This window comes from Spermophilus citellus, assembly GCF_964194105.1.
Source record: "Spermophilus citellus genome assembly, chromosome: 7".
NCBI lineage: Eukaryota > Metazoa > Chordata > Mammalia > Rodentia > Sciuridae > Spermophilus > Spermophilus citellus.
Genome location: NC_138188.1, coordinates 31,493,192 through 31,519,214, shown reverse-complemented (window position 1 = coordinate 31,519,214; position 26,023 = coordinate 31,493,192). Strand labels below are relative to the sequence as shown.

Here is a 26,023-nt window from a genome sequence, read left to right as displayed (position 1 = left end):
GATTGAACTCAGGCCTTGTACATGCGAGGCAAGCACTCTACCAGCTGAGCCATATCCCCAGCCCTGTACCTTCGTTCTTTATCCTTTGAAGTTCATTTCACTATTTTCTTTTTTAAATCTATTTTTAGTTGTGAATGGACCTTTATTTATTTATATGCTATGCTAAGAATTGAACCCAGTGCCTTACACATGCTAGGCAAGTGCTCTACCACTGAGTTACAATCCCAACCCTCATTTCACTTTTTTTTTCTTTTTCTTTTTTAATTACCCTCATTTCACTTTTTGAAGTTTATTTCATTTTTCGTCTCTGAACCCTTCCAGTTACATTTATCTTTGTGTTTACTGTATTTTGAGGCTTTATCTGAACTATTTACTTTTCATTTGTAACTCATTTGTTAAGTGTTTACAGTGTATTAATACTGCTAATCATTTTATATATGTTAATATGCTGTTTATACTCTCACTTAATTCTCATAAGTAACTCTTAAGGTGTATATTATGTTGAGCTTAATACTTAGAGTCTTAAAATTCTTGTTCAGAGTCACATACATGGATCATTAAAGCCACTACTTTGTTTAGTACTTCTTAGGTTATTTAATGTTTTAGTATATGAATAACTATCTTGTAAGTTCCTTGAGGGAAGCATTATATCATGTTTTACTTTTTCAGATTTTCTTGATCTGAATGCTTACTTAATGTATTTCTATTTGTAGAATGACTTGGCTCTGTGTTATTTCTCACAGAGTGGCAAAAATTTACCATATTTTATTGTTAAGAAGGGAAATTGGGCAAATTACCTTACCCTTCTATACTTTTAAAACTTACCAGCTTATTATGGGCACTGCAAAGAACAAGAAACTGCTAAGTCACAGTGTTCAGCTTTATAAAATGTTAATTTTTTTTTTTCAAAATGGTTGTAGTTATAGTAGTATGAAAGAAGAAACCTCAACATCATATGACAGGGCCAGGCCTCCTAATTTTTGTTTATAATTTGTGTATAAGATGACATTAAGCTTAGTTTGGATTCTTGTATTACTTGTGAGACTTAGTATTTTATTATGTCTGTATCACTGTTTTCCTTTCTTTCTGAAATGTTTGATAATGTCTATTGACCATTTTTCTGTGGTATTGGTTGTTTTTATTTTATTAACTTGAAAGTGTGATTAATATTCATATATCCTTGATAAGGTCCTTTGTTGGCTATTTATGTAACAAATATTATTTCTCATTTGGGAATGTGTCTTTTCTTTTTCTTCATGGCATATTTTATTAAACAGAAATTTTTACATTAAAAAAAAAAACTTACCAGCTTATTGGTGAACAGAAAGTTTTTTAGGTATTCTTTTAGCCTGTGTTATACTAAGTTAGATATGATTTACACATAGGAAGTATATATTTCTTGATTTTTGTTAAAATAGATTCTTGTAATGCAGCTGATTTAGTTTGTATATAAACACAGTTAGGAATAGATTTGTCATTTTTAATTTCTTAAGATATTTTATCCAGGCTTGCTGGCACACACCAATAATCTCAGCAACCCAGGAGGCTTAGGCAGGAGAATTGCAAATTCAAGACCAGCTTCAGCAACTTAGTGAGACCCTGTCACAAAATTAAAAATCTGGGGTTATAGCTCAGTGGTAAAATGCTCCTGACTTCAATCCCTTAAAATTTTAAATTAAGAAAGACATCTCTTATAAAATAGAGGTAGAAAAGATTTTTATATTGATTAAATAGGCTTAAATATATGAATATCCTAAAAATAAATTAGAATCAATTATCGCATACATAGTATCCTCAAAGCATTATATTCTGCTCTTTGACACTTATTTTTTGTTTAATCAATTCTATGTGGGGAGGGAGGACCTCAACTTTTATGTAAGTAAACTGACAAAACAGCTTAAGGAACTTTCCACAAGTCTATAATCAGTGGCATCTGAAAACAAGAATTTAAATCTAGATTTTCTGAATTTACAAGCAGTTACAGATTGTTTCTATAATTACTTTAAAACCTACATGTAGTGAGACCTTCACAATTTAAGAAGCTATCTGAATAGTAGAAATTTTTCTGCACTAATATAATAATACTGTGGGATTATAAAGAAATTATTTTAAAAATCAGTTTTATAATATACTTCATTTTTTAATGGATCCTAAAATGTACACAAGTTGTCTTATTTATACACTGTGAATTTAGATGTTTTTGAGAAGTTTTTTCCTCTTAAGAAATAAAGCATCTTGAATACATTAAAACAAATATTTTCTTTCTTTACAGATATATCTTTGTGGTTTTAGTGGAAGAAAGCTAGATAAACTGAGAAGACTTATTAACAGTGGAGGTGGAGTTCGTTTTAATCAACTTAATGAAGATGTAACTCATGTTATTGTGGGAGATTATGATGATGAATTGAAGCAGTTTTGGAATAAATCAGCCCACAGGTTTTGCCAATTTTTAATTCAAAACAATTTCTACTATGTAATGATTTTTGTTAAAATTGCATGTCTGAAACTGGGCATGGTGGTGCATACCTATAATCCCAGCGACTCAGGAAGCTGAGGCAGGAGGATTGCAAGTTCCAGGCCAGCCTGGGCAACTTAGCGAGACTCTGTCTCAAAATAAAATTAGGGGGAAAAAAAAATGCATGTCCATGCAACTATGGGAACTACGTGGCAAATGGGATGATGGTCTTCGTGGCTTAAACTAATATATAACTATGTGCTGTTTTTGTAGGCCGCATGTAGTGGGAGCAAAATGGTTGCTAGAGTGTTTTAGTAAAGGTTATATGCTTCCTGAAGAACCATATATTCATGCTAACTACCAGCCAGTAGAAATTCCAGTTTCAGATCAGCCTGAAAGCAAAACAGCTCTTTCAAAAAAGAACAACAGTAGCTTTTCCAAGAAAGACTCTGCTCCTAATGAAAAGCATGAACAAGCTGATGAAGATCTGCTTTCTCAATATGTAAATAATAACTCCTCAATAGGTAAGAACTTCTTGATTAGTGCTTGCAGTTAGTAAATATTTAGTAGCTGAATATATACATAAATGATTTCTATCAAATTTTATAGATTTTAAGTTTTTTTTAAATTTTTTATTCACTTAAAATTTTTTTTGTAACTTTTCTGAGCAAATGAGATCATCATTCTTTGAATCTTTGTTCTTTTTTTTTAATGTTTATTTTTTAGTTGTAATTGGGCACAATACCTTTATTTCACTTATTTATTTTTATGTGGTGCTGAGGATTGAACCCAGGGTCTCACACATGTGAGGTGAGCGCTCTACTGCTGAACCACAACCCCAGTCCCATGAGTCCTTTAATCTTCTCTTTTCACTAACTGGCTACATTTTTTTCTTTCTTAGTTATAGATGGACACGATACTTTTATTTTATTGATTTAGTTTTATGTGGTGCTGAGGATCGAACCCAGTGCCTCACACACGCTAGGCAAGTGCTCTACCACTGAGTCACAACCCCAGCCCTAACAGGCTCCATTTTGATGTGTTACATATGCTGGCATTGCTAGCTTTGTTTGTGAGTTAGTAATGGCATGGGCTTGGGTAGTGGGGGCGCTGGGGATTGAACTCGGGTACTCCCCTGCCCTATTTTATATTTAGAGACAGGGTCTCACTGAGTTGCTTAGCGCCTCACTTTTTGCTGAACTGCCTTTGAACTCAGAATCCTCCTGCCTCAGTCTCCTGAGCCGCTGGTATTACAGGCATGCACTGCCATGCGTGACTTGGCATGGGCTTTAACAAATACCTCTTATTGGGTCATTGATGTCTTTAATTAATGCATGCTGTGCTGTACTGTGAACCACCACTGCTGTGTAGTTTTGTTCATCTGGAGGTAAGGTAAACTACGAGTGAAGAATTAATGAACCCCCTTTCTTTTTTTAATCATGTGAAATATTTTATGTATCCAAAAAGACATAAAGAAAAATGCAATGAATAATCATGTATCTGGTTTTAGAAAATAGAACATGAGTTGGGCACAGTGGCACATACCTGTAATCCCAGCAACTTGGTAGGCTAAGGCAGGAGGATCACAAGTTTGAGGCCAGCCTAGACAACTTAGTGGGACCCTGTCTCAAAATAAAAAGGACTTTATATCTCATTGGTAGAGCACCTCTGGGTTCAATTCCCCAGTACAAAAAAGAGAGATAACATTACCACTATACCAAAAGCCTTCTGTGACTCCTCTTCATTTTCTTTGTAATTTGTATTAAGTGTGTCTATCTGTAAACAATATTTGTATTATTTTATAACTATTTTAATGTGTTTGAATGATATGTACTTTTATGCTGAGCCCCATACCCAATATGCAACATCATGTAATCCAAGTTATCTAGTTATGAATATAACACAGTGATACAAATATACTATGGTATAGAATACTATATACACAGAATAATATACTCTTGTCCTATAGTATTTTATTCTTTTTTTCACTGATAGACATTTTTGTCATGACTCTTTTTTGCCATTATAATCAGTATTGCTGAAGTTTTATTTTTCTTTTATATGAACCAAAAAATAAGATGGTTAATTCATGGGATATATACATCTTTAACCTTCTTAGGTAATGCAGATTGTTTTCAGAAGTGTTTGGCCTATTTTACTAATTTATACGTCATTAACAGTGAGAAAAGGTTCCTGTTGTTCCACATCCTTCCAGGGTATGGTATTATAATGCTTGTAATTTTTGCCCAATTGGTAGGTGTAAAGTAGGATCCTGTCATGGTTTTAATTTCATTTTATTGTTAGTAATACAGTAGAGCATTTTTATTTATTTATTTATTTATTTTAATTGTAGTTGGGCACAATACCTTTGTTTATTCATTTATTTCTATGCGTGCTGAGGATCGAACCCAGGGCCTCGCACGTGCTAGGTGAGTGCTCTACTGTTGAGCCACAACCCCATCCCCAGTAGAGCATTTTTTTAGTGTTATTTGATTATAATGTTAGTTGTAGTTGTATATATAGTTTTTCAGTGTATTCATTTGTGGTTTTTGCTTTTCTATTTTATATAAGAAGTTTCTCTACTCCATGGTCAAAAGTTATCTTGTATATGTTTTATTTAATTTGATTTTGGTACTGGGGATTGAACCTAGGGGCACTTAACCACTGAACCACATCCCCAGCCATTTTTATTTTTTATTTTGAGACAGGGTCTCACTATGTTACTTAGGACCTTGCTAAGTTGCTGATGCTGGCCTTGAACTTGCAATCCTCTTGGCTCAGCCTCTGGAATCGCTGGGATTACAGACATGCCCCAACATACCTGGCTGTATTTTTTAGAATCTTATTAAACTTTTGCTTTTTCACGTTAATCTATCCACCTGGAGTTCATTGTTGATGTTTGATATGAAATGTTCTAATTTTATTTTTTTAATCTCTGTGGATGTACAATCAATTCTCCTACAATTTTTATTGAGAAGTTCATTTTTTCTCCACTATGTTGCAATGCCATCTCTGTCATATGCTGTAGAGTGGGATCTGTATTTAGACTACAATTATGAATTTGTAATCTGGAGAATTGAGATCTTTACAATTAAAAAAAACAGAATACCTCCTTATCCACAGATATGCTATGTAGTTTTATCTTTTTCAATATCTTCCAATAACTATAATATATTCATAAAATCCAAGACATGCTATGTGAGATTTATTTATAATTTCTTGTGTTTTTCATTGTTTTAGCAATCTTAATTTATGTCTTTTCAAATTACATTTTTTAATAATAGGTATATAAGAACAAAAATTACATTTATTTATTTATTTTTATTATTAGTTGTTCAAAACCAAAATTGACATTTTGAATATTGATCTTAATTATGTTTGTGTAAACTTTTCTGAAGATTGCTTTAAGTATTGGATTTTAAAGAATATGTCCCATTTCAAGTATTAGAGTTTTTGTGTTTAGGTCTTTGAGCTGAGTGTTGAATTCTATTAAGTACTCTTCCCTGCACTTGACAGAATGATCATCTCTTTTCTCCTTTAATGTGATACATTATACTCATAGATTTTATACCACAAAATTAACTTTAAATTCTTCTAGATGTGGTGTATTCATCTTTGATACATTACTGTAGTTAGTTTACTCATTATGTAAGTTTTTATCTATTCAGTGTGAAACTGGCTATATATTTTCCTTTTCTGTTGTCTGTTATTCGTAAAATTGATTGGTAAGTCTTTCCCTTAACCTCAGAAAGAGTTAGTAATTATTCATTTTATATTTATTATTATTTTTTATGTATTTAGGTTATTTTGTACCATCTCATTTTGTGTTATTCTCCCCATATTCTATGCTCCCCTGCCTGTTTTGGGGGTAGGGGTACCGGGGATTGAACTCAGGGCCATTCGGACCACAGAGCCACATCAGCCCTATTTTGTGCTTTATTTAGAGACAGGGTCTCACTTAATTGCTTATTTTTTTGTTCCCCATTTATTTTTGCATCTGACATCTCTCTTCTGAAATAATTTTCTTTCTTCTTGCAATATTCTTTAGAAATTCCACTAGTTTCTATTCACCTGATAATGCCTTTGTTTTGCCTTTGTTCTTAAAAGACAATTCTGCTAGTTATGTAGTTCTAGACAATTGACTTTGTTTAAACACTTTAGCAATATGAATCAGATGTCTATATTCCTGTCATTCCCTCTTTTTTTTCTTTTTTGCTACTAAAGATTGAACCCAGGAGAGCTACATTCCCAGCCTTTTTTTTTTTCTTTTTTTTAAGAGACAGTGTCTTGCTGAGTTGCTAAGTGCCTCACTAAGTTGCTGAAGCTGGCTTTGAACTCAGGATTCTCCTGCCTCAGTCTCCCAAGCCGCTGGAATTACAGGCATGCGCCACCGCACCCGGCTCTGCCATTCCATTTTTTCCCCCTCAGTTTAATACCTTCCTTTTGTTTTTAATGTCTAGAGTTTTACCATTTATTTTTCCTACTTGTAATTTACTGTTTTTGAATCTGAGAATGAGTGGGGGTTTTGTTTTTTTCCTTTGTTCTAGAAATTTTTCGTCTATTATCTTTTTGAATATCATTTCGCCTCCATTCTCTTACTTGCTCTGTGCAAGGTCACTTAACCATCCTTATTTTCTGTATTTATCTTCCTTTGGTTCATTATATGTAATTCCATCAGATTTTTCTTCATGGTCACCAATTCTTTGTTCAGCTATTATGTAATCTGTTTAAACTGCTCATTAAATTTTCAGTTTTTAAAAAACGTTTATTTTTTAGTTGTAATTGGATGCAATATCATTATTTTATTTTTATGTGGTGTGAGGATCAAACCCAGGGCATCGTGTTTGCTATGCGAGCACTCTACCAGTGAGCCACATCCTAGCCCACATTTTCAGTTTTAATGATAAAATTTTCAATTCTATATAGTTGTTTTCATAGTCTTTTTTTAAATTAATTTTTTTAGTTGTAGATGAACACAATGTCTTTGTTTATTTTTAGGTGGTGCTGAGGATCGAATCCAGTGCCTCACACATACGAGGCAAGTGCTGTACCACTGAGCTACAGCCCCAGCCTCTCTTTTCATAGTCTTGTATTCTGTATTCATGTTTTTGTTTCTTTTTTTTTTTTTTTTTTGGTACCTGGGATTGAACTCCAGATCACTGAGCCACATTCCCAGCCTAACTTGTATTTTATTTAGAGGCAGAATCTCACTGAGTTGCTTAGCTCCTTGGTTTTGCTGAGGATGGCTTTGAACTTGTAATCCTCCTGCCTCAGCCTCCTTAGCTGCTGGGATTACACGTGTGCACCACCATGCCCTGCTGTATTCATGTTTGTTTTTGTTCTTTATTTCTTTTTTTTGTTTTTGTTTTTGTGGTGCTGGGGATTGAACCCAGGGCCTTGTGCATGCAAGGCGAGCACTCTACCAACTGAACTATATGCCCATCCCTGTTCTTTATTTCTTGAATCATTAAACCTGTTCCAACATCTGAGTAGGTAGGGGGTTAGTTGTGTTGTTTTTTATTCATGGTGGCTATTTTTCTCATGGATTTTAGATTTTTTTTAATTGTGAATCTCATTTTAGTAACAATAACAAACCTCAGTTAAAGGTTTGTTCTTTTAGAAAAGGATCATGGATAGGTCTCCTGAGTGCTCAGGAGTTTTCCAGCTCTTTACATCTCTAAATTTTATTGGCTGGAGATTTCTTGGACCATCAGGCAAGTGTAAATTTGTCCCCTAACCTAGTTGAGGACTAGCCTGTGATAACAAATTCTCAGGAGTGATGCTTTTGCCCTTGAACCAAAGCTGAGTGTACTTATCATCGCCCTTTGCAAATACATACATAGCTCGCTCGTTCTTTCTTTCCTTTCCTTCTTCCTTCCTTCCTTCTCACTTTCTTTTCTTTCTTTCTTTCTTTCCTTTCATCTCACTAAGTTGCTTAGGGCCCCCCTAAGTTGGTGAGGCTTGCCTTGAATTTTTGTCTTCCTGCCACAGTCTCCTGAGCTGCTGGGATTGTAGGCATGCACCACCATGCCTGACTGTTAAACCATTTTCAGTTACCTTGTAGAGAGGAGGTGATGAGCTTCTCAGAGCTTCCTGCAAGGCAGCTGCTGGTTTACTGATTTTATGAGGATTCGTGACAATAAATCTTCGTAGATCCTCAAGCACCTTTGAAATGATGTGATAGTGCACAATTAATTCTTAAAGCAAAATTGCTTTTGATTTAAGAGAGCTTTTTTTCAATAATAGGCTTATCAAGTATTGTCTGTTGGGCTTCAGGATGAGATCTATTTGAAAAAGGATTTCTACTGCTAAAGTAAATGGAAATCTCAAAATGCTTTTTAACTTACTGAGTCTTTTTAGGTTTTACCTATAATTTTTAAGAACTTAATTTTTATGGTTTATATATTTTTTTGAGGTAGATTGGAATTTCTTTTTTTTTATTTTTTATTTTTATTTTTTTTTATTTTTATTGTTGGTTGTTCAAAACATTACATACTTCTTAATATATCATATTTCACAGTTTGATTCAAGTGGGTTATGAACTCCCATTATTACCCCGTATACAGATTGCTGTATCACATCAGTTACACTTCCATTGATTTACATATTGCACTTCTAGTGTCTGGTGTATTCTGCTGTCTATCCGATTCTCTACTATCCCCCCTCCCCTCCCTCTCCCCTCCCCTCCCCATTTCTCTCTCTACCCCCTCTACTGTAAATCATTTCTTCCACTTGTATTATTCTTCTCTTACCCCTCATTTCCTCTTATATGTAATTTTGTAAAACCCTGAGGATCACCTTCCATTTCCATGCGATTTCCCTTCTCACTCCCTTTCCCTCCCACCTCTCATCCCTGTTTAATGTTAATCTTCTTCTCAAGCTCTTCGTCCCTACCCTGTCCTTGGTTACTCCCCTTATATCAAAGCAGTCATTTGGCATTTGTTTTTTAAGGATTGGCTAGCTTCACTTAGCATAATCTGCTCTAATGCCATCCATTTCCCTCCAAATTCTATGATTTTGTCATTTCTTAATGCAGAGTAATACTCCCTTGTGTATAAATGCCACATTTTTTTATCCATTCATCTATTGAAGGGCATCTAGGTTGGTTCCACAATCTTGCTATCATGAATTGTGCTGCTATGAACATCGATGTAGCAGTATCCCTGTAGCATGCTCTTATTAGGTCTTTAGGGAATAGACCGAGAAGGGGAATAGCTGGGTCAAATGGTGGTTCCATTCCCAGCTTTCCAAGAAATCTCCATACTGCTTTCCAAATTGGCTGCACCAATTTGCAGTCCCACCAACAATGAACAAGTGTACCCTTTTCCCTGCATCCTCTCCAGCACTTGTTGTTGTTGGACTTCATAATGGCTGCCAATCTTACTGGAGTGAGATGGTATCTTAGGGTGGTTTTGATTTGCATTTCTCTGACTGCTAGCGATGGTGAGCATTTTTTCATGTACTTATTGATTGATTGTATGACCTCCTCTGAGAAGTGTCTGTTCAGGTCCTTGGCCCATTTGTTGATTGGGTTATTTGTTATCTTATTGTCTAATTTTTTGAGTTCTTTGTATACTCTGGATATTAGGGCTCTATCTGAAGTGTATGGAGTAGATTTGTTCCCAGGATGTAGGCTCCCTGTTTACCTCTCTATTGTTTCTTTTGCTGAGAAAAAACTTTTTAGTTTGAGTAAGTCCCAATTGTTGATTCTAGTTGTTAACTCTTGCGCTATGGGTGTCCTATTGAGGAATTTGGAGCCCGACCCCACAGTATGTAGATCATAGCCAACTTTTTCTTCTATCAGACGCCGTGTCTCTGATTTAATATCAAGCTCCTTGATCCATTTTGAGTTAACTTTTGTGCATGGCGAGAGAAAGGGATTCAGTTTCATTTTGATGCAAATAGATTTCCAATTTTCCCAGCACCATTTGTTGAAGATGTTATCCTTCCTCCATTGCATGCTTTTAGCCCCTTTATCAAATATAAGATAGCTGTAGTTTTGTGGATTGGTTACTGTGTCCTCTATTCTGTACCATTGGTCCACCCACCTGTTTTGGTACCAGTACCATGCTGTTTTTGTTACTATTGCTCTGTAATATAGTTTGAAGTCTGGTATCGCTATACCACCTGATTCACACTTCCTGCTTAGCATTGTTTTTGCTATTCTGGGTCTTTTATTATTCCATATGAATTTCATGATTGTTTTATCTATTTCTACAAAAAATGCTGTTGGGATTTTGATTGGCATTGCATTGAACTTATAGAGAACTTTTGGTAATATCGCCATTTTGATGATGTTAGTTCTGCCTATCCATGAACAGGGTATATTTTTCCATCTTCTAAGGTCTTCTTCTATATCTCTCTTTAGGGTTCTGTAGTTTTCATTGTATAAGTCTTTCACCTCTTTTGTTAGGTTGATTCCCAAGTATTTTATTTTTGGGGGGCATATTGTGAATGGAGTAGTTGTCCTCATTTCGGTTTCAGAGGGTTTGTCGCTGATATACAGGAATGCATTTGATTTTGCGTGTTGATTTTATATCCTGCCACTTTGCTGAATTCATTTATTAGCTCTAATAGTTTCTTTGTAGACCCTTTTGGGTCTGCTAGGTATAGAATCATGTCATCTGCAAATAGTGATAATTTAAGTTCTTCTTTTCCTATTTTTATGCCTTTAATTTCTTTCGTCTAATTGCTCTGGCCAGTGTTTCGAGGACTATGTTGAACAGAAGTGGTGAGAGAGGGCATCCTTGTCTTGTACCAGATCTTAGAGGGAATGCCTTCAATTTTTCTCCATTCAGAATGATGCTGGCCTGTGGCTTATCATAGATTGCTTTTACAATGTTGAGGTATGATCCTGTTATCCCTAATTTTTCTAGAGTTTTGAACATAAAGGGATGCTGTACTTTGTCGAATGCTTTTTCTGCATCTATCAAGATGATCATATGGTTCTTATCTTTAAGTCTATTGATGTGGTGAATAACATTTGTTGATTTCCGTATATTGAACCAGCCTTGCATCCCAGGGATGAATCCTACTTGATCATGGTGTATAATTTTTTTGATGTGTTTTTGTATTCGATTCGCCAGAATTTTATTGAGGATTTTTGCATCTAGGTTCATTAGAGATATTGGTCTGTAGTTTTCTTTCTTTGAAGTGTCTCTGTCTGGTTTAGGCATCAGGGTGATGTTGGCCTCGTAGAATGTATTTGGAAGTTCTCCCTCTTTTTCTATTTCCTGAAATAGCTTGAAAAGTATTGGTGTTAGTTCCTCTTTAAAGGTTTTGTAAAACTCTGCTGTATACCCATCCGGTCCTGGGCTTTTCTTAGTTGGTAGTCTTTTGATGGTTTCTTCTATTTCCTCTATTGTTATTGGTCTGTTTAGGTTGTCTATATCCTCCTGACTCAATCTGGGCAGATCATATGACTTAAGAAATTTATCTATGCCTTCACTATCTTCTATTTTATTGGAGTATAAGGATTCAAAATAATTTCTGATTATCTTCTGTATTTCTGAAGTGTCTGTTGTGATATTGCCTTTTTCATCCCGTATGTTAGTAATTTGAGTTATCTCTCTTCTTCTCTTCGTTAGCATGGCTAAGGGTCTGTTGATTTTATTTATTTTTTCAAAGAACCAACTTTTAGTTTTGTCAATTTTTTCAATTGTTTCTTTTGTTTCGATTTCATTAATTTCAGCTCTGATTTTAATTATTTCTTGCCTTCTACTTCTTTTGCTGTTGTTTTGCTCTTCTTTTTCTAGGATTTTGAGATGAAGTATGAGATCATTTATTTGTTGGTTTTTTCTTTTTTTAAGGAATGAACTCCAAGCAATGAATTTTCCTCTTAGAACTGCTTTCAATGTGTCCCATAGATTCCGATATGTTGTGTCTGTGTTTTCATTTAACTCTAAGAAGTTTTTAATTTCCTCCTTGATGTCTTCTAAAACCCATTGATGATTCAGTAACCTATTGTTCATTCTCCAAGTGATGCATGATTTTTCCTTCCTTCTTTTATCGTTGATTTTCAGTTTCATTCCATTATGATCAGATAAGATGCATGGTATTATCTCTACTCCTTTATATTGTCTAAGAGTTGCCCTGTGACATAATATATGATCTATTTTTGAGAAGGATCCATGTGCTGCTGAGAAGAAAGTGTAACTGCTTGATGTTGGGTGGTATATTCTATATATGTCAATTAAGTCTAGGTTGTTAATTGTGTTATTGAGTTCTATAGTTTCCTTATTTAACTTTTGTTTGGAAGATCTGTCCAGTGGTGAGAGAGGTGTGTTGAAGTATCCCATGATTATTGTATGGTGGTCTGTTAGACTCTTGAACTTGAGAAGAGTTTGCTTGACGAACATAGCTGCACCATTGTTTGGGGCATATATATCTATGATTGTTATGTCTTGTTGGTGTATGGTTCCCTTGAGCAGTATGCAGTGTCCCTCTTTATCCCTTTTGATTAACTTTGGCTTGAAATCTATTTTATTAGATATGAGTATGGACACTCCTGCTTGTTTCCGCAGTCCATATGAGTGGTATGATTTTTCCCAACCTTTCACCTTCAGTCTATGTATATCTTTTCCTATCAAATGCGTCTCCTGTAGGCAGCATATTGTTGGGTCTTGTGAGTTTAAGCCATTAACATTTAGGGTTATTATTGAGATATGGTTTGTTCTTCCAGCCATATTTGTTTATTAATGTTACTAAACCTGATTTGTTTTCCTCTTTGATTACTTTCCCCCCTTTACTGTCCTACCTCCCACTGTTGGTTTTCATTGTTATTTTCCATTTCCTCTTCCTGTAATGTTTTGCCAAGGATTTTTTGAAGAGATGGTTTTCTAGCTGCAAATTCTTTTAACTTTTGTTTATCGTGGAAGGTTTTAATTTCATCTTCCATCCTGAAGCTTAATTTCGCCGGATACACGATTCTTGGTTGGAACCCATTTTCTTTCAGTGTTTGAAATATGTTATTCCAGGATCTTCTAGCTTTCAGAGTCTGTGTTGAAAGATCAGCTGTTACCCTGATTGGTTTACCCCTAAATGTAATCTGCTTCCTTTCTCTTGTAGCTTTTAAAATTCTCTCCTTATTCTGTATGTTGGGCATCTTCATTATAATGTGTCTAGGTGTGGATCTCTTATGATTTTGCACATTCGGCGTCCTGTAGGCTTCTAGGATTTGGGATTCTGTCTCATTCTTCAAGTCTGGGAAGTTTTCTCGTATTATTTCATTGAATAGATTGTTTATTCCTTTGGTTTGGAGCTCTGTGCCTTCCTGTATCCCAATGACTCTTAAGTTTGGTCTTTTAATGTTATCCCATATTTCTTGGATGTTCTGCTCATGGTTTCTTAGCAGTCTTGCTGAGCTGTCTATGTTCTTTTCAAGTTGAAATACTTTGTCTTCATTGTCTGATGTTCTATCTTCTAAGTGATCTACTCTGCTGGTAGTATTCTCAATTGAGTTTTTAAGTTGGTTTATTGCTTCCTGCATTTCTAGGATTTCTATTTGTTTGTTTTTTATTACCTCTATCTCCCTGTGTAATTGATCTTTTACTTCCTGGATTTGTTTCTGTAGTTCCTTGTCAAAGTGATCTTTCATTGTCTGATTTTACTGTCTCATGTCTTCCTTGAGACTCCAGATCATCTGAAGCATGTATATCCTGAACTCTTTATCTGACATTCCATCTGTTGCAGCTATTACCTCTTCTAAAGTTGAGTTGACCTGCATTGCTTGTGGTCCTTTGTTTCCTTGTCTTTTCATACTGCTCGCGTTTCTTTCTGCTTGGTGAAACTGTTGTGTTTTTGAAATTTTCCCCCTATTTATTTATATTGCTCTTGTATAGTTGGAAAATCTCCCTTGCAGGGCGGGTAGTGGCTGTGCTCCTCCTCTAATTAGGGTGTTCTGTCTACCACTCTGGTCGGTCGCAGGTCTGCCCACCCTGCAGGCGCGGGTGGCGGCTCTGCTCTGTCCGCATGCCAATTGTGGTGACGTAACTACCACGCCCTCGGGTCGTTGGTCCTGATCCCGATGTGGGCAGCGGCTCTGCTCGGCCCCTACTCCAATTTATGTGACGTGTCTACCACGCTGGCAGGCCTCTAGGCCTGTTCCGCCGGTGGGTCGCAGGTCTGTGTACCTTGCGGGCTCGGGCGGCAGTTCTGCTCAGCCCCCACTCCCAATGGGGGTACCTGACTGCCTCTCCAACGGGTCGCTGGGTGCTGGGCCTTTTCCGGACACGGGTGGCGGCTCTGTTCCATCCCTGCTCCAACCAGTGTGACGTGACTGCCTCGATGCTACGTGTCCACCACGCTGGCAGGCTACCAGGCCTGTCCTGCCAGTGGGACGCAGGTCTGCCTACATTGCAGGCTCAGACGGCGGCTCTGCACAGCCCCTACTCCAAATGGGGTGACTTGGCTACCACGCCATCGGGTCGCTGGTCCTGTTCTAGGTGTGGGCGGCTACTTTCTTCGGCCCCAGCTGCAGTTGGGGTGTCGTGATACCACGCCGGCGGGTCACTTGGCCTGCTCTGGGCGCAGGCGGCAGCTCCACTCTGCCCCCCTGGCCCCCACAGCACCCAGCAGGACCCGGACCGAGAAGCAGTCACCGCAGGTTCCCCAACCCTGGGCCAAAGCAGCTTCGGGAGCCAGAACCCGGCCTCTCCGATCCCGGCTCACGCTCTGCTAGGAGCAGGCTCCAAGGAGCGACCCCCGCGGGTTCCCCTGCCCCAGGCCAAAGCAACTCCGGGAGCCAGAGCCCGGCCGCTCCAAGCTCTCCTAGCTCAGTGCACACTCTGCTGGGAGCAGGCTCAAAGACTCTGTCCCCGCGGGCTCCCCAGCCCCGGGCCAAAACTGTTCCGGGAGTCAGAACCCAGCCGCCCCGAGCTCAGCGCACGCTCCACTTGGAGCTGGCCTCAACCCGCAGTCTCCGCAGGTTCCCCAGCCCTGGGCCTAAGCAGCCCGGGGAACCAGAATCCGGCCGCTCAAAGCCAGGAGCGAGCCCCTAGGAGTATTCTCCACTGGTTCTCCAGCCCCGAGCCTGAGCGATCTGTCTGCGAGACGCAGGCAAATACCAGCCTGAAATCACCTGTTCCATAGCTGAATGAGCTGAGATCAGTAGAAAACAGGGATGATTACATCAGCTCTCCAAGATGGCGGCTGCTGTCCTCCTCCGTGGTCCGACCGGTGTCAAGAACCGAACTGGACCGCTTCTCTCCTCTGTCTCAAAGCCGGAACTCAGCACTAAGCACGGCCATTGCACCACTGGCAGGAGCCCCCAGAATCCGCATTGCTGCACCCCTGCTCCGGCACCTCGCCGCTTCCCAGCGCGCGCCGCAGACTCCAGTTGTGGGGCGTGACCCTCCGTGCGGAGAAATCGCCTGCATCCGAGCCCCCGCAGCCGAACCTCGCGCGATGGAAATCCGTCCACTAGATTCTGGAGCACCTCAATTTCACTGGAAATTCCCAACAAGATAGCCTTCAGCTGTTTCACCTCGTCTTTCTCCCGCACAGTGACACGGCGCACTGGGGTGATGCACTCCCTTCGCCGCCATCTTCGGTATCCCCTGGTTTATATTTTTAGTAGTAGATTAAAACTCCATTAGTTTTCTTCCTTTGTCCCATATCATCAGCTATATATAGACATCAAACAAAGCTGTTATTTTTTCCTATATGTGATTTCAAAATTTGTTGTAATTGCAAAAAGAATTGATTTTACATTTAAAACAAGCTGTTGGGGGCTGGGGGGTGTGGCTCAAGTGGTAACGAGCTCTCCTGGCATGCGCAGGGAGCTGGGTTCGATCCTCAGTACCACATAAAAATAACGATGTTGTGTCCACCGAAAACTAATAAATAAATATTTAAAAACTCTCGAGGGGAGGGGAGGGGAATAGTAGGGGATAGGAAAGGCAGCAAAATATAACAGACACTAGTATGGCAGTATGTATAAATGTGAGTGTGTAACCAGTGTGATCCTGCAATCTGTACATGTGGTAAAAATGGGAGTTCCTAATCCACTTGAATCAAATGTATGAAATATGATATGTCAAGAGCATTGTAATGTTTTGAACAATAAAAAAAATATCTCTCTTTAAAACAAAACAAAAACTCTCTCCAAAAAAAAAAAAAGCTGTTTTGGGCTGGGTCTGTGGCTCAGCAGTAGCGGGCTTGCCTAGCACATGCAGGGTCCTGGGTTCAATCCTCAGCACCACACAAAAATAAATAAAAAATAAAGGTATTGTGTCCAACTACAACTAAAAAAAAAATTAAAAATAAAAAAAAATAAGCTGTTTACCTTTTAACTCTTAAAAAACAGACCTTGGACTGAGGATATAACTTGATGGTAGAGCACTTGCTTAGAATGTGTGAGGCCCTGGGTTTAATCCCCAGTACCACACCAAAAAAAAAAAAAAAAAAAAAAAAAAAAAGAAAGAAAGAAAGAAAAAGTAGAGGTAAAGGAAGGAGGTGTTATTAATAATGTTAGGACTCTAGAGTCATATTTGGTTCATATGCCACTGTATAACTGAAAGCCATATAACCTCTTTGAACCCTGAGATTCTGTTAGAAGAAAGGGCATCTACTGAAAGTATTACCTGTACAGTTAGCATTGTGTGAGCATGTACAACAGGCAATACAGCACCTGTATAAATACAGAATGAGTCCTTGACAAACTTCCAGCTTGTCAGAGCAAACCTTCTCTCTGAAGAGTGTTACTTTCCAATGTGGCACAAGTTAAAGATTTCCAAAACATACCAAATTATTATTTCTTGTAGTTTGAGCCTGAATTTGACAATTTTTTTACATATTAGGGACTGTATATTTTAATTAGTGACATTTATGGGTTTTTAAAATAGTCTTTTATATGTAGATGAACGCAATAACTCTATTTTATTTATTTATTTATTATGTGGTTCTGAGGATCGAACACAGTGCCTCACATGTCCTTGGGAAGTGCTCTACCATTGAACCACAACCCCAGCCTGATATGTTTTTATATAGGTGTATTTTTTTTCTACTACTCATCAGTCAACTTTATCTTAAAATGAAATAGTTGAGGTCATTTACTTGAGTCCTTGATCACTTATTCTCTTTAAGAAATTTGTACATGTGCTTCAAGTTCAATAGGTAACATTTTAAGAATTTAAAAAAAAATTGTAACCATGTTAAGTGCTTGACAGACCTCTAAGATTTGTGAATTTTGCTTTTCTCTAAATATTTTCTCAATTCCGTTGTAAATTACCTAAACCAGTTTGGGAACCAAGGCAGGCCTATTGGAGTGTCATAATTTTCAGTTAATTCACGATTCTAGTGCTATAGGAATACTTAAAATAAATGTGATTGCTTTTGTCCTTCCTGATGGAAGATAATGATGCTGGTAACATTCTTGGTAACCTGGAAGATGGGGTGGGTACATATCCCTTCTTCATTATGTACATTTAAGCCTGAGTTTTCTATGTGTCAGAATTATCAGACTCCATGTAACATTAATATCCTTGCTAGGAAGTAAGCTGTGACTATAAGATAAATTATCTTTTTCTCTTCTAGTTGAAGCTAAAATGACGGAAGCTGCAGAGTCTGCAGTTGGGCCCTGTAATGGTTCTACTCATGTTGAGCCCTTTAATGATTCTACTCACACTTCTCTGCAAGAAGAAAACCAGTCTTCTGTCACTCATTGCCTCCCTGACAATTCTACGATTACCGAAGAAGGCTTATTTAGCCAAAAAAGTTTCCTTGTTTTGGGTTTTAGTAGTGAAAATGAATGTAATATTGGAAATATCATAAGAGAACATGCTGGAAAGATTGTATCCCTTCCGAGCAGAATTGTGGCTGATTATGCTGTGGTTCCTCTGCTGGGATGTAAAGTAGAAGCAACTGTGGGAGAAGTGGTCACAAATACATGGCTGGTAAGAAAACACTTCACAGCTGAAACATGATATTGAAGGATATTTGAATGCTATTTATTCTTAAAGCACTTAGTTTTGACTACTGTCTGAATGTTGCTTTTAGCCAGGGGAAATTGTAAAATAGGAAAATATGCAAGTGTCTTGGTTCTAATTCTGGTAGAGTAGAGGTTACTGTTCTAGCGCCTCAGTAACAACATTGCTTCACAGGAGGACACTCCTGGTTAGCTCTCTCATACAGTTTATCTTTTCTTAACAACCAGAGCCTGACATGCACTTTCTAAACTTCTCTAGAATTAAGAGAATTCTAATGTGAAGGAAGGCTATTTAAGGCAACTTTCAGTAACTCCAATAATAAATCTTATTGATTTTAGGTATTTGAATATGATTAATTGATGTCTAAATTTCTTTAAATGGTATTTGAAATGAATTGAGAATGAACATATCCAGGTTTGTATTAAAGTAAAATTTTTTGTGTATAAACTAAAATTACTGCTGCTATAACTGAACCAGTGTTAACCACTGGTTTCTTATTTCAGGTTGTTTTTCTTGTTTCTCTTGTCTTAAAAGGTTACTTGTATAGACTATCAGACTTTAATTGATCCAAGGTCAAATCCTCTCTTCACACCAGTCCCAGTAATGTCAGGAGTGACTCCTTTAGAAGATTGTGTTATTTCATTCAGCCAGTGTGTTGGAGCAGAAAAAGATTCTTTGATATTCTTAGCAAATCACCTTGGAGCAAGGTATGTAACATTTTCAGTGTAACTGCTGTCGTGGTATATCTTGTCATTTGTTTTGACTTACTGGAAGGCATTCTAATTAAAATTTGGCCAGGCATTTTTGCTGCATTTGTGGGGTGGGTGGTGTATCTTTGTGATGGCTCAAGGTGGAGATGGTACTTGATGGGTGTTTGGCAAACCTGTTTTAAGACTATAGGCATTAATGCTTTCTTTACTTAGCCACCAAGAAAGGGAATATTTAAGACTGATTCATGGGCCATTATTGAGTAGTCCTTGTCTAAGCATTATACACCTTTCCATGTGTCATATGGGTGATTTATTATTTTTTTCAGTACATTTGTCTTTTCAGCCAGAAATGCAAATGGTAAGCAGGAGTAATGAGTACTTAGAGGGACAAGAAATGAATTTAAGTTACTTCCAAAATCCATATTAGCCCAATCCCTAATTGATCATTAGATGATGATTGTTTAAAATAGAAATACCAAACCATTTTATCAGTAAATGTAAATTAACTAAACTTTATGTTAAAAGAAGAACACTATTTTATTAGATCATAAGGCAACTATACTTCTAAAGACATCTAAAGCAAACTGATTCAGACTTTGGTTGGGGGGAGATGACAAGCAAAGGTACAGAAATTCAAACAAAAGGAGGAGAAGGGAGTGGCAATTTTACAATCAGACAGGTTCAAATTCAAATCAGAATGCATTAAACAAGAAAAAAGAAGAGCACTGTAAGTAAACAGTGCTATTGACACTAAAGATAAAATGTATGGAGCATCATTAATCATAAGACAGAACCAACAGGAAGCTTGAGGTGGAATTAACAGAAACATTTATAGTCTTTAATTCTCATGTTTTACTTCATGACATGTCAAATAGACGATATGAGGAAAGACATAGACTTAAATAGCATAGTTAATTATATATCTACCATGAACATAGCATGTAAGAACAAAATTGACATTTTGAATATTGGTCTTAATTATGTTAATTGAAACTTTTCTGTCCATTGCTTTGAGTATTGAACATACCTGTAAGTCCCGTGGAGCACTTGTGAATATTGCTTGTAAGACAGATTTACCACATCATTGCCTCAGTAAATTCCCTAAAGTAGGAAGACTACAGACTGCATTTTCTTATCACAGTGCAAAGAAAAAGTAGAAGTGAATAGCAAAAATAGAAAATTGAGCTGGGTGCAGTGGGACACACCTGTAATCCCAGCAACTCAGGATGCTGAGATAGAAGAATCCCAAGTTCAAAGCCAGTTTTAGCAAATTAGTGAGGCAGTTATCAACTCAGTGAGACCCCTACTCTAAATAAAATACAAAAAAAAAAAAAGGGCTAGTGATATGGCTTGGTGGTTACGTGTGTCCGTGTCGTGTCCCCCCCACCCCCCGTGGTGATCACAGGCATGTCCCACTGCACCTGACTTGATTGTAATCTTAAAGTGCTATTTCCCCACTAAAAGAAAGCTTGGAGAAATGGTTAACTCCAGATCTGGGAGAAAAAAATGTGTGTATAAATCTAGAACATTTTTTTCATTCAGATAGCAAAAACATTATTAAAGATAACAAGAAGGATAATATTCAGAGTATCTCCATTGACCAAAATAGGATTATGTAAGTATCATTAAAGATAATAGCATGTAGAGAATGCATGCGTGGCTTCATAATGGTACTAAAGAATCTAAGGTAATTGATCACCTCTTTAAAATGCTAGGGAAGCAGCCCTTTGTTCCGAAAACTGGCAAGGGGAAAGAATCAGCTATTTATCCTGCTTTTCCTGTACAGACAACATTGGGAACATGTGAGTGGATAAGGCAAAGTTTCCTTTTTTTAGAAATACTCAACAAATGGAGAAGGAATGATGGAATTATGACCCCAAGTGAATGAAAGAATCTATGCGTTGGACATCCAGAGTTATTCAGCAAAGAGATAGCCAGACATGTGCCTCCTGATGTGTCAAGAAAGCACAAGCAACTTGAAGTAGTCTTGTCAAAATAATCAAACCTCAATCCGATAATGCTGCTCACTTGAACTGCTGATTTATAGGAAATACAGGAGAGTAACATGTTAAACTGTACCACAGTAAAAATCAGCAAAATCTAGATTTGAGAACAACTTTACAGTATAAAGATTCCAGTGTCTTCAACTAATATATACTAAGTGGTGAAGAAAGAAGGGAGGATCCTGTAAGCTAAGATATAAAAAACTGAATGTACAGTTTCAGGATTCTTATATGATTAAAGAAAGGTAAAGAGGTGATGATCATAAATGTCCAAATAGTGGCTACTATTAAGAGGTGAGGAAAGAGGGTTGTATGGCACACTGGAGAAATTCAGGGATAGACTGCAAGATTCTGTCTTCTGACATGGATGCTGGATCTAAGGGTTTGTACTTTAAAATATTTCATTGAGCTGTGTATGTATATATATGTATATATATTTTTCTATGATCTGTATTTGAATTAAGCAATAAAAAGTGTTTTTTAAAAACTGAGATTACAGAAAATAACAATAACAAACATGACAACAGACTCCATTGGATACAGCTAAAGCAGTGCTCAAAGAAAAGTTCAGTAAATGGCTATGCAGAAAATTAATATACAGAAATCAGTGACCTTTATTTAAATAAACAAACAGAAGAGCTAATGGAAAAAAAGGCAAGTTTAACATAAAACTTGAAAGAGCTACAGAAAACTTATAAGATGTCCTTGAGGGAAACAAAATAGTCTTGAATAGTAAGGAAAGATTACATGTCCTTGGAAAGGAAGACTAATATTCATGAGATTTCTGTTATCTTCTATGCTAATGTGTAAATTTAATATGATCCCAATAAATGTACAGTAATTCTCTCTTGTCCTTGAGGGAAACATTCCAGGATCCCCAATGAATGCCTAAAACTATGATAGTACAAAGACCTTTGTTATTTCCTATACAGAATATCTGTGATTAAGGTTAATGTATGATTTAGGGAAGAGATGAACAATAATAAGAAAATAGAACAAACATAACAACATATCGTAATTAAGATTATGTCAGTGTGGTTTCTCACATGTGAACATAATTGCAATTCCACCGAAGTTCATCTGGTAACTGATGTGACTGCTAAGTGACTAATGGTCAGATGCTGGACAAAGGGATGATTCATGCTCTGGGTGGGACAGAGTGAGGTAGTATGAGATTTTATCATGCTTTCAAAATGGTATACAATTTAAAATGTATGGATTGTTAATTTCTGGAGTTTTCCATGTAATATGTTCAGGTTGCTATTGACTAGGTAACTGAAACTGGATAAGGGGGCACTACCAACAATATATATATATTTTTTTTTTTTCTTTTTTTAATTAGGGAGGGCACTAAGCAAACTAATTCTAAAAATCTTATGAAAAGATGAGTAAGCAAGAAAGTAAAAAATTCTGAAATAGAAAAATTGGGGCTAGCCCTAACAGTTATTAAACTATATTTTGTAATATCTCACTAAATAACAGCGTAGTTCTAAGTAGCAAAAATCTCAATGAATTAACAAGACTAGCAATAGATCTAACATAACTAGCAATTTATGACAAAAGTGAAATTCAAATTATTAAGGAAGAGATGACTTCTTTAGTAAATGGGATTCAATAAATTTGGAGCCATATTTCACATCAAAATAATGGATCACTGAGTTAAAGTAAAAAATAGAACCATAAAAGTACTAGGAAAAATTTGGGAGATTAAAAAATCTTAAAAGTCAATAAATAGAGCATAAAGATTCAGGTCAGAAAAAAAAACGAATCATTTCTATTTCAAATGATAGACCTCTGTTTCTTCCCCTTGTTCCCTGTTTAATATTTTATTATCTTGATCTACTCGCTTAGATTCTTATTTTTTTCCATGTCTCTAAAATATTGCTAATTGATAAATATGGAGAAAATCAATTGAGATTATGTATAAAAATGCTTTGGGAAGTTATAGTGGATATAAATAAATAGTGTTATTGGGGCTAGGATTGTGGCTTAGTGGTGGAGTGCTCACCTGGCACGGGCGGGACCCGGGTTTGTTCCTCAGCAACACATAAAAATAAAGGCATTGTGTTGTGTCCATCTACACCTAAAAAATAAATATTTAAAAGAAAAAGAAATAGTGTTATTAATAGTTTGCTCCTGTTATTTGTTCTGTGTATCCTTTTAGAATGAAAGGACGGGTGGGTAATGACTAAGGAGGTAATTTTTCTGTCCTTTGAAAGTCTAATTTGCTTATGATTTTTTAAAAGTTTTTAATTATTGTAATAGTACATTTTTATCCTAGAATTAGCACTTGTGAGGGAATTAGCTTAATTTAAAATAGAAAAGGCTAACTTTAGTCAGTGTGTATTTTCTTAAACCTACATGAACTTTAACGATACTGTTGTATTAGAGATTTGTTCTTAGTTTGCTGACTTATTATGAGTATGACCATTTGCTTTTCTTTAAATATAAATTTCAGTGTTCAAGAATTCTTTGTTCGCAAATCCAATGCAAAGAAAGGCATGTTTGCCAGTACACATCTTATATTAAAAGAGCCTGTTGGTTCTAAATATGAAGCTGCAAAGAAGTGGAATTTGCCAGCAGTCACTATAGCTTGGCTTTTGGAGACTGCTAGAATGGGAAAGAGAGCAGATGAAAGCCACTTTCTGATTGAAAATTCACCTGAAGAAGGTTAATACTTTTATTCTCTCTGTATATATACATATATATGCTTTTATTTTATTCTCTGTATGTACATATATATGCACATATGTGTTTGTACATGTGTGTATATATATACATGTGTTTATATGTACACACATATATGTGTATTTTTCAACTTGATGGTTTCTAGGATATGAATGTTCCAAAGCTGCTTTTAAGGAAGACCATTTCTACTTTTCATGTTGAAGAATGATGCAGTGAGGCAGGGGTGGGAGGACACAGCCTCTTCATGGCGGCATCCCTGGACAAACTTCAGGAACAAATTGGCAGCTTGGGTACCTCTCAGACCCATTGTTTATTTACCCAGACATACAGGAAACTTACAACTGAGGCAAAAATGAGTTTAGGTCATATGAAAATTTCATTAAGGACTTTCTCAAAACTTGAGTACATGTAACTTGGATTTTCTTTTTATACTACCACTCACTGGTTTGATAACTCATTGATATTCTTGGCAAGTGGGCTATTGAGACCATTTTAATATCTAACAAGATGAAATAAGAAATCTGTTTTCATTAATTATTTGTTTTCAACTAGTGTGCCTGTCTAACTCATGTGGTTTACTACATCATCTGGTTTGCTTTTTGGAAAGTAAACTACCTGAGTCTTAACATGAAAAAAGGAATCACTTCTGGTGTACCTCTTTAGAGGAAAAAGAGGGATATTGGGTAGCTCATATTTGTATCTTTTCTAGAACAAAGATTGGAAACTAAAATAACAAATGGGGAGAATCCAAATCCAGATACTCCTACATATCCTTGTATACATGTGGAAACTCACAGAAGAACAGCCATTACACCACTGGATATGAACCGCTTTCAGAGCAAAGCTTTCCATGCTGTGATCTCACAACATGCTGGGCAGCTCTCAGCCTCACCAGCAGTAGAACAGCCACTGCAGAAGGAGCCCTCATTGCACCTGGACACACCATCAAAATTTCTGTCCAAAGACAAACTCTTCAAGCCTTCCTTTGATGTAAAGGTAAGGTGTAAAGGAAGTGGCCTCCAAGTTACCAGTATTATAGTTCGTGAAGGTCCAAATTCTATATCACCTCTGAAGTTTGCAGTAGTAAGTTTTCCAGAACATAGTATTGAATCCTAATATATACCTGGGTGGCAGGTATAGAGCCATGAGGTGAAACTAGGACATCAGGTTCAAGTCTCAGATCTCTCGCTCCAGGCAGATCATTGAGCCTATCTGAGTTTCATTTTTTCTTTTCATACAATGAGGATAATAGCACTTGCTCTGAGAATCCACAGGTTTACTTTAAGGATCAATTGAAATAATATGATGAGAGGATTTTTATAAACTACAATAATGTAAATATATGCTACTTTGTGTATTGTGCACTAGTGCACCCAAGGCTTGGATTCTCCAAATGTCTGCAGTATCACCTTTTAGCTGGTTTCTTTAGAGGAGAAAAGCTAAGTCTGTTTCTTTGATCTGAACAGGGTAGTCTGGTTCTCTTTTTGAGAACTTCATTTGGAAATCAAAGACTAATGTAACCTTTTCAAATGGTTTCTTTTTATTTTCCAAAGATAATTTTCTTCATTTTTCCTTTAGTAGTTTTGGCCTTTCAAGTGGCTGTTCAAAGTATTGCCTATGGTTTCTTTTGGGGGTGGGGTGGGGGAGGTACCAGGAATTGAACCCAGGGACTCTGCACTGAGCCACATCCCCAGCCCTATTTTGTGTTTTATTTAGAGACAGGGTCTCAGTGAGTTGCTTAGTACCTTACTTTTTGCTGAGGCTGCTTTGAACTCGAAATGCTCCTGACTCAGCCTCCTGAGCCGCTGGGATCATAGGTGTGCGACATCGTGCCTGGCCTTATGGATTTTTATCCAGGAAGCTTTGCAAAATATTATACTCATTCATCTCTTGCTGTTTTGTTCAAAAGGAATGAATAAGCTACATTTTAATAATTTTTTGCTTAGTGTGTTTCAAAGTAGATTGTTCATGTTTGAGAATTTATTTTTCAAACATGAACAGTTTAAATTTTATGATAGGGCTGGGATGTGGCTCAAGTGGTAGTGCGCTCACCTGGCATGCGTGCGGCCTGGGTTCGATCCTCAGCACCACATACCAACAAAGATGTTGTGTCCGTCGAGAACTAAAAAATAAATATTAAAAATTCTCTCTCTCTCTCTGTCTCCTCTCTCACTCTCTCTTTAAAAAATAAATAAATAAATAAATTTTATGATATTCTCCGAACTAATTTATATCTTTATC

The 26,023-nt window shown here is 36.8% G+C and overlaps 1 protein-coding gene across 1 annotated transcript in view; it reads left to right on the top strand.

The window, feature by feature from the left end:
* TOPBP1 (DNA topoisomerase II binding protein 1) overlaps positions 1 to 26,023 on the top strand; it is a 65,446-nt gene that overhangs the window by 11,202 nt on the left and 28,221 nt on the right. Inside the window, exons 9-14 of the mRNA XM_081300774.1 lie at positions 2,273 to 2,436; positions 2,729 to 2,979; positions 17,990 to 18,348; positions 18,916 to 19,088; positions 23,553 to 23,764; positions 24,492 to 24,778. Coding sequence (XP_081156900.1) covers positions 2,273 to 2,436; positions 2,729 to 2,979; positions 17,990 to 18,348; positions 18,916 to 19,088; positions 23,553 to 23,764; positions 24,492 to 24,778 — 1,446 coding nt within the window. The remainder of the gene's footprint in view (positions 1 to 2,272; positions 2,437 to 2,728; positions 2,980 to 17,989; positions 18,349 to 18,915; positions 19,089 to 23,552; positions 23,765 to 24,491; positions 24,779 to 26,023) is intronic.